This window comes from Cyanistes caeruleus, chromosome 10 (assembly GCF_971803275.1).
Source record: "Cyanistes caeruleus chromosome 10, bCyaCae1.hap1.1, whole genome shotgun sequence".
NCBI lineage: Eukaryota > Metazoa > Chordata > Aves > Passeriformes > Paridae > Cyanistes > Cyanistes caeruleus.
In genome coordinates this window covers 24202783-24221544 of record NC_141710.1, presented here as the reverse complement: position 1 = coordinate 24221544, position 18762 = coordinate 24202783, and the positions used below count along the sequence as shown (strand labels likewise).

At 50.9% G+C, this 18762-nt stretch overlaps 2 protein-coding genes across 7 annotated transcripts; both read right to left on the bottom strand.

Moving 5' to 3' along the window:
• Positions 1 to 874: 874 nt before the first annotated feature.
• MISO1 (mitochondrial inner membrane subdomain organizer 1) lies at positions 875 to 8104 on the bottom strand. 5 transcript variants are annotated; one of them, XM_086843915.1, is made up of 7 exons: positions 6734 to 6816; positions 6586 to 6645; positions 3485 to 3638; positions 3306 to 3350; positions 3070 to 3157; positions 2634 to 2794; positions 875 to 2012 (listed from the first exon to the last, which is right to left on the bottom strand). In XM_086843915.1, the coding sequence occupies exons 3-7, from the start codon at positions 3527 to 3529 to the stop codon at positions 1740 to 1742; spliced, it is 612 nt and encodes a 203-aa protein (XP_086700041.1). In that variant the 5' UTR covers positions 3530 to 3638; positions 6586 to 6645; positions 6734 to 6816; the 3' UTR covers positions 875 to 1739. The 5 variants fall into 5 exon arrangements, with proteins under 5 accessions (XP_086700041.1, XP_086700037.1, XP_086700038.1 ...); XM_086843911.1 differs by lacking the exon at positions 3070 to 3157 and having other exon boundaries at positions 6734 to 6848; XM_086843912.1 differs by lacking the exons at positions 3070 to 3157; positions 3306 to 3350 and having other exon boundaries at positions 6734 to 6879.
• Positions 8105 to 8192: 88 nt separating this feature from the next.
• On the bottom strand, positions 8193 to 18729 carry SLC33A1 (solute carrier family 33 member 1). 2 transcript variants are annotated; one of them, XM_023932733.2, is made up of 6 exons: positions 17947 to 18729; positions 13759 to 13949; positions 12961 to 13145; positions 12430 to 12547; positions 11442 to 11657; positions 8193 to 9829 (listed from the first exon to the last, which is right to left on the bottom strand). In XM_023932733.2, the coding sequence occupies exons 1-6, from the start codon at positions 18668 to 18670 to the stop codon at positions 9662 to 9664; spliced, it is 1602 nt and encodes a 533-aa protein (XP_023788501.2). In that variant the 5' UTR covers positions 18671 to 18729; the 3' UTR covers positions 8193 to 9661. The 2 variants fall into 2 exon arrangements, with proteins under 2 accessions (XP_023788501.2, XP_086700036.1); XM_086843910.1 differs by lacking the exons at positions 12430 to 12547; positions 13759 to 13949 and having other exon boundaries at positions 8529 to 9829; positions 17947 to 18721.
• Positions 18730 to 18762: the final 33 nt, after the last annotated feature.

Genomic DNA, 18762 nt, shown 5'->3' with positions numbered 1-18762 from the left:
CCTCACCTCTGCTTGCTAGAAATGTAGCATGTGGCTTCCTGAGACTTTTCTCTCAGCTTTACAGTGGATTTTTGTGATAAATCCTCCTGTGACTCATCTACAGAACAGAAGTGTGAAGTCCAGAATTATATTTAATTATTACAGAAAATAAATCATAAGGGTACAATTATGCCCAGCTTGGAAAAGCTCCTCCCACTTCCCAGATGTACAAACAGGAACACCTATAAACCCCCACGAGAAGTGGATTATTGCTGAGCCTGGATGACTTTGGGGTTAAAACTCAGCTTTGAGTTTTGCTCTGGAGGGTGCCATAGCCAATCCCAAATTCCTGACTGCCTGATGAGTTTCATGTCCAAGAACCACAGTGGTGGCTGGCTCAGCCCTTCGCTGTCTTGTGCATAAACCCAGAACCTGACTTTTCTTATTTTCCATTTCCAAACAGGCACAGACACCTGGTCTGCTGCCCCAGAGCTCCCCTGTCCCCCAGGCTGGGTTCCAACACACTGCAGGTATTTCATGGCTCGCTGCTCCCTAGCAGCAGCCTCACCCTGGGAGGACCAGGAACAAAAGGAGTAAAGAACCACTAACATCTATTCTTACCCAAGGAAACTGGGATTTTTAAGGATCTCAAGAGTTACAACTTTGTCCTGGAGTCAGCAGAGAAAATGATGATGTAGCAACTAATTGCCAGAAAAGCAGTGCTCAATTATTAAGGGTTTTTTTGTACTACACTCCTCTCCTCAGTGTTTCACTGGAAAGCAATCACACAGAAAGAAAGAAAATCTGTAAAACACTTCACTTTAAATAAATATTGGGACTGTGGGAGGTTAAACAATGGTGAAGGGCTTGGTATATAAAACATACAACAATGAACTTAAGAAATTCAATCTTTATTTTGTGAATATTTACAACATAAAAAGTAATACTCATATACTTCACATGTGTATCAAAAATAAAGCAAAAATCCAAGTTCTTAGAACAGTCTGATTCTCCTTGTCAAATTTCATGTTAAAGTTTTATATTAATCTAATCTTAGATACTTACAGAACCATCAGAAAGAAACACAGGTTTTTCCTCTTCAAATGAAAGCTATCCTTGACAAATTTGGATTCCTGACATTATATTCTTTGATACACCAAGTGATTTTTTTTTTCCCCTGAGGAACTTTAGTTATTACAACCTTATCAGCTTTTTAAGATCAGCCAAAACAAATCACCTTTTATATCACTAACAATGCAACCCGTTATTCAAGATGAACGAGTTTTAAACCACAAATTACACCAAAAAGTAGTGTAAGAACAGAATTCAAACAAAAAGGTTGTGTTTAAACCCATCCCACGAGCTTTGTAAAGGCCTGACATGGGGTTTCTGTCCAGTGTGGGCTTGGCAGCAATGGCACATTATAGAGGTGTGAGAGGTCTCTGCCCCTCAAACCTGCACTGGGCAGCACAGCTTGGAGGAGTTTAGCAGGTGGGAAACTGGACAACTAATTCAGGACATCACTGTGGAGGTTTGGCATCAGAACATTTTCATTGTGGCCTGCATGCTGCTACTGAACTTCCATGTGGGTTGTGATATGGGATACATTCTAAATAACCAGGAACTGGGGGTTTATATTCTGTGTAACCCATTAACTGTGGGGTTTGTGTTTGAGACAGGGACCCTCAACATCACAGCACTGTTTGTGAACACCAACATACACAAATTCCACAAACTGGGGACCTGCACTCCCCACCTTTTCACCTCTCACTGGAGCTTCTAACCCAGCTCACAAACTGTTTCAGCCTCTGCAGGAATTTATTGCTGCTTATGCGCTCCTGGACTCTTTCAGAGTAGTTCTGGTCTTTCCATATGCCTTTATTTTTCTTCACAGCCTTTAACTCAGCCCGGAGGAGCCGTTTGTGCAGTTTCCAGTAGAGGCGGGAGTGGTGAGGCAGCCCCTCAATCCGGGCTGCTCTGGCCAGCCCTTGCCTCAAGAGCTCTTCGTTCAAGCACATGCTGAGAAATCCACCCTATAAAAATCACAATAAACAGATATTCACCATTGAAACAGGGTTATTTGGGGTTTGGTGTGAGCTCCCACAGAGGTACAAGCTTTACTCATGGCTGTATCGATGCTTTGGCAGAAGAAGTTAAAAGTGAAGAGGAATGCAGGTGACTAAAAACCCAACTCCAGTGTGACAGGGGGGATGCCCTGGCACAGGGCTGTGGCTGCCCCTGGACCCCTGGAAGTGCCCAAGGCCACCACCTGGGAAATGTCCAGGAGCACCTGGGATGGTGGAAGGTGTCCCTGCTGTAGGCTGGGACTGGATGATCTGTGGGTCCTTTCCAACCCAAACGATGCTGTGATTCTATAATGCACGGAACTTGTGAGGGAACACTGGATAACAAACATTAGGCTAATCAGAACTACAGGATGCCTTTTTGGCCCTGGCAGAGAAACATATTCCTGCCATGAATCAGTCTGAAAAACTACTGCTCCTGCAATCAGATTTGCAAATGCAACATTTAAATTCCCACCAAGGAAGATAAATCATAAATAATACCATTTGTTAAATGTACTGAGATAACTGTGTGACTACAGTCACATGTTAAACTGCAGATTAAGAGCCAGTTTTTGTGTCTCTCTTTACCTTATGGACTAGAACGAGGCACTCCAGGGCCGAGCTGTCCCTCCCCAGCAGCTGGAACCACAGGGGCTGTTTGGGGAGCAGCTCCCGCTGCAGCCAGGCTGTGCCACCTGGAGCCAGCTCCACCCCGGCCAGGCGGATCAGCAGGAGCCTCTCCGACTGCCCTGCAACGGAAAGGGACAAATCTGGATCTGGGGGAAAGCTCAGGCTTTGCACAGACCCTCAGCTGTTGGTAATCAATTGATTCCAGTAGACTAAAAGAATCCCTTTTAGGTCCTCAAAGCAAACAGGAATTTGGTCTCATCTCTTCTTCAGGAAAAAAAACCAAACCAACATATAAATTCAAGGTTGCCTAATTCAAAATGAGTTTTGGTTTATTTTGCATGCAAAGAAAAAATCTGCTCCCACTCTCAGTCCAAAGGGGCAGAAGCATCAATACCTGCTGGTGTCTGCACAGCCAGTGTGAGAGTCACAGACTTGATGGACACTTTGTTTCTGACAGCAAAACTGTCCCCAAAAATGGGTGTCTGCAAATAAAAGCACAATCCCAACAGAGGCTTTTTGCCAGGAATGAGATGAGCTGTGCAGGCAGAAGCACTGTCTGAGTGCTCGCTTCTGCTGCTGGAAAGTATCACAGTAACCATAAGGATTAACACAAACACTGTAGTGACAAACCCTCTGTGCGGGTCTCCTCATGCTTTTTATTCCCCAGTTTGCCACCTGCAAAGCACAGAAAGACCAAAAGGCAGAGCTGGAAACGTGCCCCAGCCCTTCCTCTCAAGCTTACAGGAACTCCAAGAGCAGCACATTTCATTTCTGCCCTTGCTCTTCACGCTGTTTTCCTCATTACTCACATTTTCTCTGGATGGTTGAGATGAAAGGAATGCTGATGGGAACATGCTCAACTTCCAGGCCCTTCTCTGTGATGTGATGTAATTTCCCTCTCAATTTCACATTCTTTTCTATGAACTCCACAGGTATATCCAAAGGACTTGTGAACTTCGTTGTCTATTGATGGTAGGAAGAGAAAGACAAAATTTTAAGAAAAAATATAGAGCAGTTACAGGCACACTAAATGCAACTTCTTAAAACAGTTTGGGAAATTACACCTCTATTATTAGACACCATGGGCAAGTAAATATAGATATATAATTAGTAGTGATCAGCTGCAGAAGCTGTGCCAGCCTCTCCACACTTACCATTTTCCCTGTTTTACAGAACTTGCAACGTCAGCACGGACATAAAAACCAGGTTTAGAGCAAAACCAGAAACTGCCATTTTTCAAGCAACGCCTATTGAAGTTCTCCTGATTCCCCGAAAAGAGTGTTTCAGGAGCAGCCTGAATGGGGCTGGGATAGGGGTGAAAGGAAGCCAAAGGACAGACACGCTGGAAACAAAGGCGGAGCAGGGAGGGCAGAAACAACCCCGCCTTTGATGCCAGAGGAAACCAGGAGAGGGACAAAGGCAGGTGAACAGCTTGGAGAAGATCACAAGAAGATTGAATTTGATACTACAGCCTGGGGGGATCCCAAGGGGATGGTTATGTGATCACACAGGAAAACCAAGCTGAGCAACAGCAAAGACTTGGGCAGTGGCACAGGAATGGAGCAGCCGCAGGTTTGGGGTGAGGGACAAGGACACGTGAGACCTCAAAAAAACTAAGCCCCCCAAAATTTAAGACACTGAGGACTCCCTGGCAAGAGGCCTTAGCAGAGCACTGACCTACTTCTACAGAGCTGTGAAACCCACTGAGCACTGATGCTGGGAAATAAACCCCCCAAAACACCACAACTAAAGATGTGTCTCCTGTGTGTTATTTACTCAGTTATTTACTCTCCCCCTCTGCGGCCCACAGAGCCTCCCACTGGGAACACGGGAACCCGGGACCTTGCAGGCAGGAAACCTGAAGGTTTTCAGGAAAAAGAATTGTTCAAAGCTGATCTCATGTACTCTGGAAGCTCCACCAGCCAGGTTAATGCATTCACAGGCCCTTGGGTCAAAACTAACCGAAAACCAGAGAAAAATAATTCTGGCAGCATTTGTAGTTCAGGTTTTCTGGTAGGATTTTTAAAAACTCCACACAAATGTTCCCTTGTATCATCTGGAATTGGGCAGGGTGAAGATGAAGGTAACTGTGATTTTTTAAGCAGCTGGGACCTTGTGGGAGCACAGTGGCTGGAGGTTCAGCTTCTGCAGGAGTGAGCAGCGTGGTGCTGGTCCAGTGTGACCTGACCATCCTGGGAGTGAGGGAAGATTTGGGTTTAAAAGATTTAAGATTTGGATTTGGGATGTTTAAAACCACTCAGAAGCACTTCGGTGTGTGGAAGGACAGGGAATACGCGAGGCAAGCAGCTGTTTCAGCTGTGTTTGGACAAGGGAGGGTGCTGGAGCTGCACGGTGGGACAGGCAAAGGGACCATTGCCCCTCCCAGGGCCTCCAGGAACAGGCGAGAACAAGAGACCCGTGGAGATGCCTCAGGACATCGATATCGAGCCCCTCAGGACCCGAAGCAAACTTTGCTGGGTTTTTTTCACTTGTTAATCAGTAGCTGTAGCAGGACCGTTATGATTAAGCAATCGCATTGTGAACCTTGCACGCTTGGCTAATCTTTAGCTTTCAGGAAAAGGGAAGACAATGCCCAGATGAATGGGCTGTCTGGGCGGGAGCCAGCAGGAGTGGGGCTGAGCCGTCCCTGGGGAAAGGCAATTCCAGCAGTGGGACAGCGCGACCACTGACCAGCACCGACCAGCACCGACCAGCACCGACCAGCGCTGCCCAGCACTGCCCAGCACTGCCCAGCAGTGACCATCACTGCCCAGCACTGCCCAGCAGTGACCAGCAGTGATCAGCAGTGACCACTGACCAGCACCGACCAGCACCGACCAGCACCGACCAGCACTGCCCAGCGCTGCCCAGCGCTGCCCAGCAGTGACCAGCACTGACCAGCAGTGACCAGCATTGCCCAGCAGTGACCAGCACTGCCCAGCACTGCCCAGCAGTGACCAGCAGTGACCAGCAGTGACCAGCACTGCCCAGCACTGCCCAGCACTGCCCAGCACTGCCCAGCACTGCCCAGCAGTGACCAGCACTGCCCAGCAGTGACCACTGCCCAGCAGTGCCCAGCAGTGATCAGCAGTGATCAGCAGTGACCACTGACCAGCAGTGACCAGCGCTGCCCAGCGCTGACCAGCAGTGACCACTGGACTGGTCAGCGTGAGAAACCACAGCGCTAACACATAGGGGGTTGTGTGCAAATTCATAGAAAAGTTATGGAATTTGTAAGAGTGAATGCTGATGCTTGGTTAAAATATATAAATAATGTTAAGTATTGAGGAGCGGGGAGCCTTTTGCGGGAACCAGCAGCTCCTGTTTTGCGCAAAGCAGAACTGAACACAGCAATGCTGTGGCGCTGCCCCCGGGAGCAGCCCCGGGCGGGACAGCCTCGGCCCTGAGGCACAGCGGGCCCTGCCCCTCCGCCCGCGGGCCCGACCGGCCGTGCCGGGCTCTGCCGGCCTCAGCGGGGCCGTGCGGGGCTCTGCCGGCCTCAGGGGGGCCGTGCCGGGCTCTGCCCGTTTCTGAGGGGCCGTGCGGGGCTCTGCCGGCCTCAGGGGGGCCGTGCCGGGCTCTGCCGGCCTCAGGGGGCCGTGCCGGGCTCTGCCGGCCTCAGGGGGGCCGTGCGGGACTCTGCCCGTTTCTGAGGGGCCGTGCCGGGCTCTGCCGGCCTCAGGGGGCCGTGCCGGGCTCTGCCGGCCTCAGGGGGGCCGTGCCGGGCTCTGCCCGCTTCCGAGCGGCCGTGCCGGGCTCTCCGGGCTTCTGAGGGGCCGTGCCGGGCTCTCCCCGCATCCCCCTGTTCCGTGCCGGGCTCCCCGCATCCCCCTGTTCCGTGCCGGGCTCCCCACATCCCCCTGTTCCGTGCAGGGCTCCCCGCATCCCCCGGGCCCGGCCCCGCACTCACCACGCGGAGGCTCCGCGCCAGCAGCAGCACCCCGGCCACGGCCGCGCCGGCGATCAGGCCCTGCAGAGGAGAACGGGGCTCAGCCGGGCCCAGCGGGCCCTCCCGGCCCGCTGCCCGCCCAGCCCCGCTGCCCACCCAGCCCCGGTACCCGCAGCAGCCCCAGGTGCGCGTCCGCCCACTCGGAGAGCCGGGCCAGGGCCAGCGCGGCGCGCTCGGAGCCGCCGCCGCCCCGCTCCGGCATCGCCGCGTCCCGAGCGCCCCCGCGGGAGCCGCCGAACAGCGCCCGGGAACCGGGACACGGAACCGGGACAGCGCCCGGGAACCGGGACACGAAACCGGGACAGCGCCCGGGAACCGGGACACGGAACCGGGACTGCGCCCGGGAACCGGGACACGGAACCGGGACAGCGCCCGGGAACCGGGACACGGAACCGGGAAACACCGCCCGGGAACCGGGACACGGAACCGGGACTGCGCCCGGGAACCGGGACACGGAACCGGGACTGCGCCCGGGAACCGGGACACGGAACCGAGAAACACCGCCCGGGAACCGGGACACGGAACTGGGACAGCGCCCGGGCCACCGTGCCGGGGAGCGACACCAGCCCCGAGCAGCCCCGCCTGCACACTGCCAGGGTCCAGGGTCGGCCACGGCTTCTCTGGGCACTCTGTTCCAGGCCCTCCCCACCATCACAGCCAGAATTCCTTCCCAATCTCCCATCCATCCCTGCCCTCTGGCACTGGGAGCCATTCCCTGGCTCCTGTCCCTCCATCCCTTGTCCCCAGTCCCTCTGCAGCTCTCCTGGAGCCCCTCCAGGCCCTGCAAGGGGCTCTGAGCTCTCCCTGGAGCTTCTCCTCTCCAGGTTGAACTCTGCATTGAGCTCCTCAAACCTGTACCACACCTCCCCTGACCCGTCAGATGCTCCTTTCTTCTTGACATTTTAAATTTGGTTTATTATTCTTTTGGTTTGGGGTTTTTTGTTGTTTTTTTTTTCATTGATTTTTTTAATGTTAAAGATGTTTAAGTCTGCAATCATTCTAATGTTAAAAAGAAAAATCCTTTTCAAACAGATTAGGTAGAAAGCATGATCAAAATTTTATGGGTGCTCTTCAGCAGCCTGCTAAGGGGCTGGCACAGCAGCAATATTTCCAATTTACAAAAAGCTACTTAAATTAAAAGCACTAATCCATAGCTTGTTTCACCAGTTTGAAAAAGGACACAGTTACTTATTTCAGGTAACATAACTGATTCCTACTGATTTGGAGTTTATGTGCAATTTTGATGTTGTTGAGACAATCTAATTATTGATAAACAATCCTTAACCCATCTTTATTAGTGACAAGTTTCAGCGGCACCTTTAAAAATAGTGAAAAAAAATTGCAAAGTAAAACCCAAATCTAATACACAGGAAATGTAATTTCTCAGCTTCTGCACTTGAAGAAGTTTTTCCTCACAATCAGAAAGGTTAAAGCAACCTCTGTAGGTATGCACAAGGTGTAATGAAATAAGCTGCCCATGGTTCCCGTGAGGATACAGAATTGAAGTGCCTCACAGAGTTAATGCAGTAGAGATGGTGGGACTGAAAGATCCAGCCATAAATCTGAGATATTTTGATGTTGATTTTATTCTTTTGCAGAGGGAAATTGGAAGATGTTCAGCTTGGGCAGTAGAACCCATGTGATCTCACTTAGCACGAGCGAGAAGCAAGGTGAGAGGGAGGGGACAGGGTGCAGTGTCCAGTGAAGCACGAGGTCAGTGTCCTGTTCCAGGCCCCTCCTCACTCCTGATGCCAAGGAGACCCTCTGTACACCCACCCGCCTTCCCCAGGCACTCCAAAGGTGGTACTGGGTCACTTTTCCCCCAAAACACACAGTAGCAGAAGATTTCGAACCTCCTCCCAGCCCAATCCTTCAAACATTGACAAGAAACATGGCAGAGGACCTTGTGCATCTTTCCAAGGGATGTTTAATAGTTTTCCTTTTTAATACCAATGTTCCACATACACCCAGCGGGGTCCGAGTGCCTCTCCAGCACCTGTGGGTCCCTAAGGCACTCAGGAGGGAGCTCAGTGGGAGAAATCCAGCGGGAATGTTTCCACCACATGGCACCAGCAGTCAATTTGCAGCAGCTCTGCCACAGGACTGCGCCCATTTGGTTTGTGAGGGCAAGTCCTGCACCCTGGGAATTTGGCAACTTTGTCATCACCAACTCTTCTCACCCCTGGCTGGGGGAAGTCTTGGTGCTCCCACGGCTTTGAGAGCGAACGTTCAAATTTTAGTAATACGGTTTGGAAAACCAGGGGATTGGTTTTCCTCTATCAACTCACCCCTTCCAAAGGCCCACGTGCCCTCCCTTGGGAAGCACCTCCAGTTCCAGCTGCAGGACTCAAGGCTCAGAGGATTGTGCGTTACTCCAGTCCTACCTTACAGCATTTTGCGGTCAATAAACTACCTTGAATGTAAATCAAACTGCCTTGAAACAGCGGAAATAAATTAAACAAATGTAATTTGCTTATAAAAATATTTTCTTATAAATCTTTAAAGCTTATAAAAGCCAGAAAATACATTTAAAAGAATCTCTGGAACATTTCATCCTTTGAGGCATGGTTACAGTTCAGAAAGTGAGAAGAAGCAAAGCCCACAGACATCTCACATGGATCTTCCCGCATGGAATTCCAAAGTACCATGCTTAACCTCCAAGTCAGAATGCCTTGGGCATCCTTCCCCGGGTCAGCTGCCCTGTCAGATCATTTCTGTGTGAAAATAAAAGCTGGCACTCAGCTGGCAATGCTGCTGCCTCTAGAGCCACGGCACGAGGAGCTTTCCCAGAGGTGCCCTATGGAATCAGCAGCTCTGGGGTCAGGGGTAAGCATGGAGCACTGAGGTGCTGCTTCAGCCGTTCCTTTCTGAGCTGAGCCTGTGCTGTGGGGAGGGCAGCGGTGCCACACACAGCCCTGCCTCGGCCACACAGATCTCCCTGGCCCAGAAACACCGAGATCCCGGGGTGCTGATTATGGGATAAGTCCTTGCAATAAAACTAAAACCACCTCGCTGCTCCATCCAACACCTAAGTGCATCAATTGCTCCTCTTGCACTTCCACGAAGACGGTCCTTCTTCCTGCAGCTTTTTGAATTTTGGTCCGAGGAAGAACCACCAGGCAAAGCCCAGGATGAGGCAGACGACGGACTCCACGTAGTAGCCGTCCAGGGTGGTCAGGCAGGAGCCCCCAGCTGCTGAGCACAGCTACAACAGAGCACAGGGAAATGCACTGAGCACACAGCACTGCACAGCTGACGGGGTCTCCTTGCTCCTGGCCATGACTAAATAGAGTTGTTTACTCTTTGCTGTTTCCTGTGCAGTTGGGAGAGAGGCTTTTGAGCTTATCAGCAGCATGAAAAGTAACAAAGTACCAAACCTGCTGTAAACATGTGGGAAATGGAGCACATCAGCCCTAAGGGCAAACTCCAGAAAACAGAAACAGCCCCACTGTCCGTGCTGGCCTGCAGGTGCAACCGCTGTTCCAGCCTCATGAAGATGATTTCTCTCCTAGCCATCCATGCTGGGGGCTCCCCAGGTCTGGAAATGTCCAAGGCAAGGCTGGACAGGACTTGGAGCAACCTGGGATATTGGAATGGGTCCCTGCCCATGCCAGGGGGTGGGACTGGATGGGCTTTAATCCAAACCACTCCATGATTCTGCAATTCTGTATCTGGGAGAAATGTGCCCAAGATGGTTTTGAACTAGAAGACAAACCCCCAGCATTCACAAGGTGATTGTACAGCCCAGGATTGTTTCTGCTATTCCCTGGCTTTCAACACTGCTCTAATCCCAGGATTAATCACTCCTCTGAGCTAGGGCTCTGCTAGCATTTTCATTATTCTGAGATATGTCAAGAACAGATTAGGAATAAGAAAGGAGTGGTGGTGGAATGTCACCAGCCAGGAGGAGGAGTGAGGTGAAGGAGGACGGACTCAAGTTCAGTAGAGGCTGAGACACAAGGAACCTAATTAGTGACAAGCTAATGAGTGAGAGGCTGGGAAAGCATCCACTGCAGAAGCAGTTTCCCCTCTGCACCAGCAAAAACTGCAACTCCAGACAAGTCCTGCTGGACTCCAGAACACTTTGATCCTTCAGAGAACCTCCATGTCCTAAAGCATCCTGGCATTCAGGAGTGAAATAAATCTCCGTCATGAGCACAGAAAAACAAACCCCAAACATTTCCACTCTTCAGCCATGTCAAATGTCTCATTTGCTGTGAGGAGGTGAATTTGAAATGTTGCTTTCCCAGCAGTTTTGTGTCCTGTTGCTTGATTTGTGTACAGCAAGTTCTTTGTTCTCTTCCACAGGCTCTTAGAACTGGGCAGGCAGCCAGTCCCACTTGATTTCATGGGGAAAGTGGACACCAAAATCAGAGAGCAGAGCAGCATCTTGGAGAAGGTATCAAGGCAGGCAGATAAGAAGCCTCCAGGGAGACAGGAGGAAGAAAAAACTGCCACAGAAATGGAGGGCCCTGCGGGACCTGCCAAGGACAGAGTCCCTGATTGCACAACTCAAATCCATACCTACAGCCTCCTCCCACTGCACAGAATGTGGCACCAGCCTGGTGCTTCTACCCCAGCTCAGCACAGGAAGAAAGAGCTCACTACCCTGCAGCTGCAAACCCTGGGGAAGGGGTTGGTTATTCAGAGTGTGCAGGTGCTAACAGACTGGATTTTATCAGGCACGAAAATGAGCTTGATCAGTGGGAATTTTTAAGCACAAGCTATACACTGTGAAGGTTTTCACAGGCAAAAAAATACCGCAAGAAGCCATTTAATTGAGACATTGAGCAGAGACCCCCCAGCCCCAGCCTCACCTCTGCAGCCGCCGCAGTGGCACAGGTGTGGCCCTGGGCCCCGGCACACTCCTTCACCGTGAGGGGGTCCACCAGCCACAGGGCCACCGTGGAAGGCCAGTTGCCCCCCAGGTTGGAGACAGTGTTGAGCAGGGTCATGTAGGTGCCCCCGATGAGCGGGTCGCTGACCTTGGCGTTGAAGGCCATGATGGCCACATACATGCTGTACAGTGTGATCTGAGGGGACAAACACAGGCCAGAGCGTCTGTCCCCTCGTGCAGAGACCACTGAAACCCCCAGCACGAAAACCCTGCTGAGAGATCCCCTGAGCTCAGCAGCACCGACTGGGAAATCACCCCAGCAGCAGCAGCTCCTCCTGCAGCCTGGCCCTGTGCTGACACTGGGAGTGGCCTTGCCGCTTGTCTGGAGTCACGCTGCAACAGACCCAGCCTTGCATGCACTGGCATCACTCGGGTTATCAAACTGAAATACAATCAGCCAGCTAAAACAGCACCTAAACACAACCCTGCTGCATTGAAGATCACCTCTCAAGGCACTGCATACATTTCAGTTCTGGTCCCAAGACCACGCTGTACCAGGTGTTTGTTTCCCAAGTCTTTGGATAAGATCCATTACGATGTTCCTCCAACAATTAAGTTTTTTTTCTAGGACCAGGATCACATAACTTTATTTATCTGCACAACCAGTGCATTCATCAGCATGCCTATCAAGCTCACACACAGTTCTGGGACTTCTCCAGCTCCTCTGTGCTTTTGAGCTTCTGGGTCTGGGGGAAAAAGGAATCTGGGGAATTACACCAGACATGGACAACTAAAAGCAGCTCCACAGAAGATGTCCAATGGAGCACAGGGAACAGGGAGGAATAACACTGGTAAGAGTACTGGAAATCAGTTATGCCACACAGCACAGGTCAGGCTTGGAGGGATTCCAGTGCGACCCAGGACAAGACAGGGAACAGCATTTCCCCTCCCCACACAGTGAGTGTTACCTGGTGTAGAGCATAACTCAGCACCACCACAGCGTAGTAGTAAACAGGAAATCCTCCTTCATGCTTTACTTTAGGAGCCCACCACACCAGGAAAGCGAATTCCAGGCCAAGCAGCAACCTGGAGGGATGAGAAAGATGATTTGTTATTCCAAGTAATTCTTCCCATGTGTTTCCTCAACACAAAGCAACCACTGACCAATCATAGAGAGTACATTAAAATAGTTTAGATCTGAATAGTTACACCTATTTCCATCTCAGAATTAGGTACCAAATATTTGACAAGCAGTGCCATTGTTAAGTAGGAGCAGGAGAGCACTGCTCTAATGCTGTTGTACATGCACATCCCAAACACCTCATGCTCTGCTTCCACACAGTGACACTGCATGAACCACACAGTTCAACTCACTGTGACAATCCTGACACTTCTCTCTGGACCTGCAAGTCAGAGAGTTACACACAAAACCCTGCACATGAACTGAACACACAGGTTGAGCACACATATCACTGTGTTCCACTAAGGTGAGGCTTTACCTGTAAGGCATTGCTTTGTAGAAGGTGTTTAGGGGCTGTGGGCCTGCTGTGTATTTGCTGATAACCAGAGGCAAGATAATCTGCAAAGGAACCATTGGAACAGCCAGCAGGGCCAGGTGCTCTTTGGGGACTCCCTCCTCCACCAGTTTGAGTCCTGTTACAGCATCTGCTGCTGAAAACCCAACCTGCAATGTCAAGGAGACAAAATAAGCTGAGGAGAACAGGGAGTTTGGCTAGAAATTCAATTTACTCCCTAACAAGTAAATTGAGAAATGGGATACAGGATGAGTTACTTCTGCCCCTGATTTGACTTCCAAATTAGTTCTACATGTTCTACACTTGCATACTCTTATTGTCATCAGAGCCAAAATGATTCCAAGAACATTAAGTAGCACTGCCATTCATTCCTTTGCCTTCACTGCTCTTGGCATCCTCGATGTCCAACAGGAGCCATGGAAACCCAGCTTGGACAGAGCTGGGGATTCTGACCTAAAAAGAAACATTTTCTGTCCTTTTAACTGCAGGCTACACAGCCTGTTTAAAAATGTACTTTACTTTAATACCATATTGCCACCAAACTTCTCTTCAGTGCTTGTGTTAAACACAAAAGCTCACACAAAGCTTTTCTGCTGCACAGCCCTGCTCAGCACAATGAGATAGGCCATTTTGCTTAAATTTCATGTGAAGATTCATAACTCTGATGACAGCCAATAGCAAAACTGAGTTACATCCCAGGTACTCAGCAGCCTTCCAGACTCTGATGCCAGCTCTTAACAATTCTTCAATGTATTTACTTACTTTTGAAGTGAGGATCAAGAGACAGAAAGTAAGAACTGCTGGCATCTTGATTATTGAGAATAGCAGCTTGTACGTGTCAGTGATGCCTTTTGTTTCTTCCTTTGCTGGTATTAGCTCCTGGTTTTCCTTTTTCAAAAAGGCAACCAGTGTAGTGGTAACTAAGAAGACAGCTCCCCAGAAAAACAGGAAATCTGGAGGGAAAAAGAAAATAAAATAAAAATTCCTTTGTAGCAGCCATGACTGACAGTTATAGAATATAAACCTAATAATCTAAGTGGAATAAAAACAAGCAGCAAAAGCAAACTGCAAGCACAGAGCTACATATAATGAGTGACACAGGGTCACTGAAATGAGGTGTTTGCAGGAGCTGAGGCAGAGGAGCGGCAGAAAACCAGGTCACTCCTGGCTGTTTGGTGGGTTATTACCACAGCAAGTATGTTGGAGGAGGAACAGAAGGAAAAATGAACGTGTTGAAGGATTACACACAACCACTACAGGCTGATACAGGAGGAAAACCACATGTAACAGTTAGAAGAACCTCCAGAGGCAGAACTCCTCCCCAGCTGCCTTACCGAGCAGTCTGTGCCCCTACTCCACATCCCTATCTAATATCCATCTCCCACCTGGAGGAAACAGCGATTTAGGAGTGTGAGGATGGCCTGAGGAAAGTTTTAACAGAGTTGTAAGGAATCCTCAGATTCATCTGGCTGGACACTTGCCAGCATTCAAGTGCTCTGTTTAAAGCAGATCAGTATCTGCTAAATCATGGATGTGGGGCAGTGAAAAACCAAGAGTACATTCTGAATGGTCAATTCAAGATACTCCTGTTCTCTGCCTCTACAACAGAGGCAGGGAACAGCTCAGCCATGTGCAGAGGGTAGGACAGAAGCAGCCTTTAATCTTCCTGGTCAGGAGCTGCTCCAGCAGCTCTGGGAGACTGGGAAGGAGCAGCGAGGGCTGGTGAAAGGGCAGAGACAGGGCAGAGGTTCAGTCAATTATCCCCTCTTCTCATGCACAGGAAGGGAGCAGGCTCAGCCAGCATGGAAGAAAACATGCAAGGACTGCTTCCATCATTCTCAGGGTAACAGAAAAAAGGCTTTTCACGCCATTTCTGCTACTTTTCCTTTTCCTAAAATAAACGTGACCTCACAAGCAACACTGTCAAATTGCTCTCTCTTAAAAAAAAAAAGTGTTCTTAACAGACATTCTCAAGGAAAGATGCATTTTCTGAGAGTCTCACTAATCACAGCTGCTGGCTACAAAGGACATAGAGGAGCAGTTCTCTAATAATAACCCTGAGCATTACCACTGCAGTGAGAGACACACAGTGCAAGGATGGGGATAGAAATAGCTCTGAGCATCATCACATGAGTGCTCCTGATCAGGCCAGCCCTGTCAGCTGCAGCACAGCACTGCAGGGGCTGCATCAGCAACAAAGCAAAGCAAGAAAAAAAGAAAAAAACCCACCATATATATATATATATAGTTCAGACAAGAAAAATTGGTTTTTTTGAGGCTGTAGGCAGTTTACACAAAAATAAAGTACGTTTCATTTCAAATACAAGGAACCTCACTAACACGCTATAAGCAAAAAAACTTTGAAATTAAGAGTTTACAATAAACCACTGAGATGGGCAAAACAAGTTTTTGAACTAGATCAGGGATGGATCAGGCTGGAAAACAGCCATGGAGAAGGCCCCCAGGTCCCAATAGCTGTAACTGTACAGGTACCAGGAGGAGGGGTGCTCCAGTCCCTGGCACAGGTAAGTGGGGGTGGCCTTTAAGGGGCACCTTTGTCCTCTGTTCACTCTTTCCCTGTCCTTCACACTGTGATGGGCAAATCAGGCAGGAATCACAAACCCAGCCAGGGAGCTTCCCCTGCTTTTAGAAACACCAAAAGTCACCTGAACAGCAAGTGCTAAATAAACCCCTGGATGTGCCAGGACAATCAGCTCACAGAAGGGTTTTTCCTGTTTCCTTCTCTGGCACTTCAGCCTGACACAGCCCAGCACAGCCTTTGGTTTGGTGAATTTGATGATGGTTTCACATTTGTCCATATTTCCTGAAGTTAATGAGAACAGTGAAGGCTGCTGCTGCTTCTCAACAACTCAAAGCTGATTTAGGATCACAGAGTATCTTGAGCTGGGATGGACCCACAAGGATCATCCCAACTGCTGGCCTGACACAAGACAACCCTGGCAGCGCTGTCCAAACTCTCCTGGAGCTGTGGCAGCCTCGGGGCCGTGCCCATTCCCTGGGGAACCTGAGCAGTGCCAGCACCCTCTGGGGAAGAACCTTTCCCTGATATCCAACCTAACTCCCCCAACACAGCTCCAGCCATTCTTTCAGGGTGCTGCTCCTCTGGATCATGGAGTATTGACTTGTTCTTTCCCTGGCACTGTGCTCAGCCTAGGACAAAAGCACTCAGAGATATGAGCTGGCAGAAAACATTCACCTTTTCCAGCAGCAAAGTTTTCTGCTGCTTTACCTGCCCAAACCTGCTCACCACGAGCCCTTTACAGCCAGGGCAAGGACCAGTGAGCTCCTCGGTGAGCTGGTTACTCCTGCTGCTCTCAGCTGGAAACACCAAACTGTGCCAGTCACACCATGGGGAAACAAAAAACTTGTTACAGTTTTACCACCTGAAAAAACACCTTGCAACTACAGTGGCAGTTATTTGCTGTTCTTATTCCACCCACATCAATACTCCAGGACAGGACAGGAGCTGTATGGGTTTGGGATAGTATGTTTTAGAAGCAGCACTTTTGTAATAATAACAAATCCATTTATACAAACTGCCCTGAGAGGAAAAATCTCCAACCAACCAAAACCTTGGGCAGTGAGGGTAGTACAGCCCAGCCAAGCTGTGTGAACACCAGTGCCTGCAAGTTGCATCAGCAGCAGAGACGTCAGTGTGCACTGCAGTGAGAGGGAAGGGACAGGCCAGCCCAGGAGCTGCACAGCACCAGGGAGAGGCAGGAACCACCTGGCATTCGTGGAGGGCCACTCTGTGCTCCTTGACATAGGCCAGACACGAGGCTGGCAGCAGAGGAGGACAAGTTAGGAATGGTGAGAGCTGCAGAAACCAGGCAAGCACAGCAGCCTTGAACCTGCTGTCCTGACTCATGCCTGAGGAAGGGGCAGGACAGAAAGCAAAACTTCCCTCCACACAATTCCAGCCTGTTTTGGCATGCCTGATCTCTGAGATGGCACAGGCAAGGTGTGAGAGGGGGAGAAGAGACCGTGAGGATCCGCTCTTCACTGCCAGGGTCACGCTGAGACTGCAGCCACAAGTGGTGCCAGGATTTCCTGTCCTCCCTCAAACTTGCAACCAAACCAGGTGCACAGTGAAGCATCTCCTGGGTAACACCCCTAACATCAACCACCACACAGAACCTTTCTGAGAAACATTCCAAACCCCAGCAAACAGAAACAGCCCTCCACTAACAGCTAGTTATGCTTGGATTACCACACTCCATTCGATTTGCTAAAGAGAAAAGGCAAATCCCTCTTAATTTACTGAAATAAGGCCTTCCTTCAGAAACTGGCTACATGCTCAATCTGAATACCTTCATTTCTATTCTGTGAAAAACATATTGGGAGAATTTTATTCTTTTTTTAATTCCCCCCTCTTCCTTCTTCCCAGATGGAGACTTTGGCTTGCATTTTTTAAAGAGTAATCTAGTCCACGGCCATTAAACTAGGAGGAAAAAAAAGAGCTCCTCCAAAGTGCTTAGGTCAGCCAAGATAATGACGAGGCAGGTTTCCCACACGTTTTAGCCTAGAAAAATCTGAAATCCAGTGCATGTAGCCATGGGTTCTGCCAGCCTCCAAGCAGGCTGTGCTTTCCCACGGGGCAAGGGACAAACCAAACCTGTTTGGTTCCCAGCGTCAAACCACAGAGGGGTCCAGGCACAGGGAAGAAGCATCCTGAGGAAGATATAACCATTATTATTAGGAAAAAATCCTTCCCTGGGAAGGTGGGCAGGCCCTGGCACGGGTTTCCCAGAGAAGCTGTGGCTCCCCTGGATCCCGGGAAGTGTCCAAGGCCAGGCTGTACACTGGTGCTTGGAGCAGCCTGGGACAGTGGAAGGTGTCCCTGCACAGGGAACCTTTGCGGTCCCTTCCAGAGCGATGCATTGCACAGCTCCATCCCAGCACACCCGGGCTGCAGTGCCCCGGCCCTACCTGACAGGGTGACGATGCCCCGGGGCTGCGGCTCGAACCGCAGGTACTTGTTGCAGAAGGAGGCGGACTCCAGGGCCAGGAAAAGGACATTTCCCAGGAAATAGCCGGCCGTCTGCCCCACGGAGTTGCAGGTGGAGGCGTAGCCCACGTTCTCCCGGGACAGCATGGTGAGCGCCCAGCCGTCCACAGCGATGTCCTGCGTGGCCGCCAGGAACTCGAAGAGGAAGAAGGTGACGGTCAGGGCCGCCACGTCGGGGCCGCGGCCGTGGCCGTCGCCCAGCAGCGCGTCCACCTGCGTGGACATGTAGATCATGAAGAGCCCCAGCACGTACTGTGTGGGCACCAGCCACGACTTGCGGCGGCCGAAGCCCCGCAGGTACACGGCGTCCACCAAGGGCGCCCACAGCAGCTTCAGGCTGAAGGGCCAGAACACGAAGCTGAAGAAGGCCTGGTCGGTGTAGCTGGCGCTCTTGCTCTGCAGGATGAGCGGCACGCTGCCCGCCAGCCCCAGCGGGATGCCCTGCAGCACGTACAGCACCAGCAGCAGCAGGATGCTGCCCAGCTCCGCGCGGTACCCCCGCGCCCGCGCCGGCGCCGGCAGCAGCGCCTCGGTGTCCCCGGACAGCCCGTCGGGAGGCGGCTCGCCCGTCAGGTCCAGGCTGTGCCGGCGGGTGCCGGCTCGGCGCTGCCGCCCGCCCTCCTCGGCGGCGATGGCGGGCGCCATGTCCGGGAGCGGCCCGGGAGCGGGCCCGGCGCCGCCGCGCTGAGGGAACCGCCCCGCCCCGACCCGCGCGCCAGGCGTGGCCGCGCCTCATT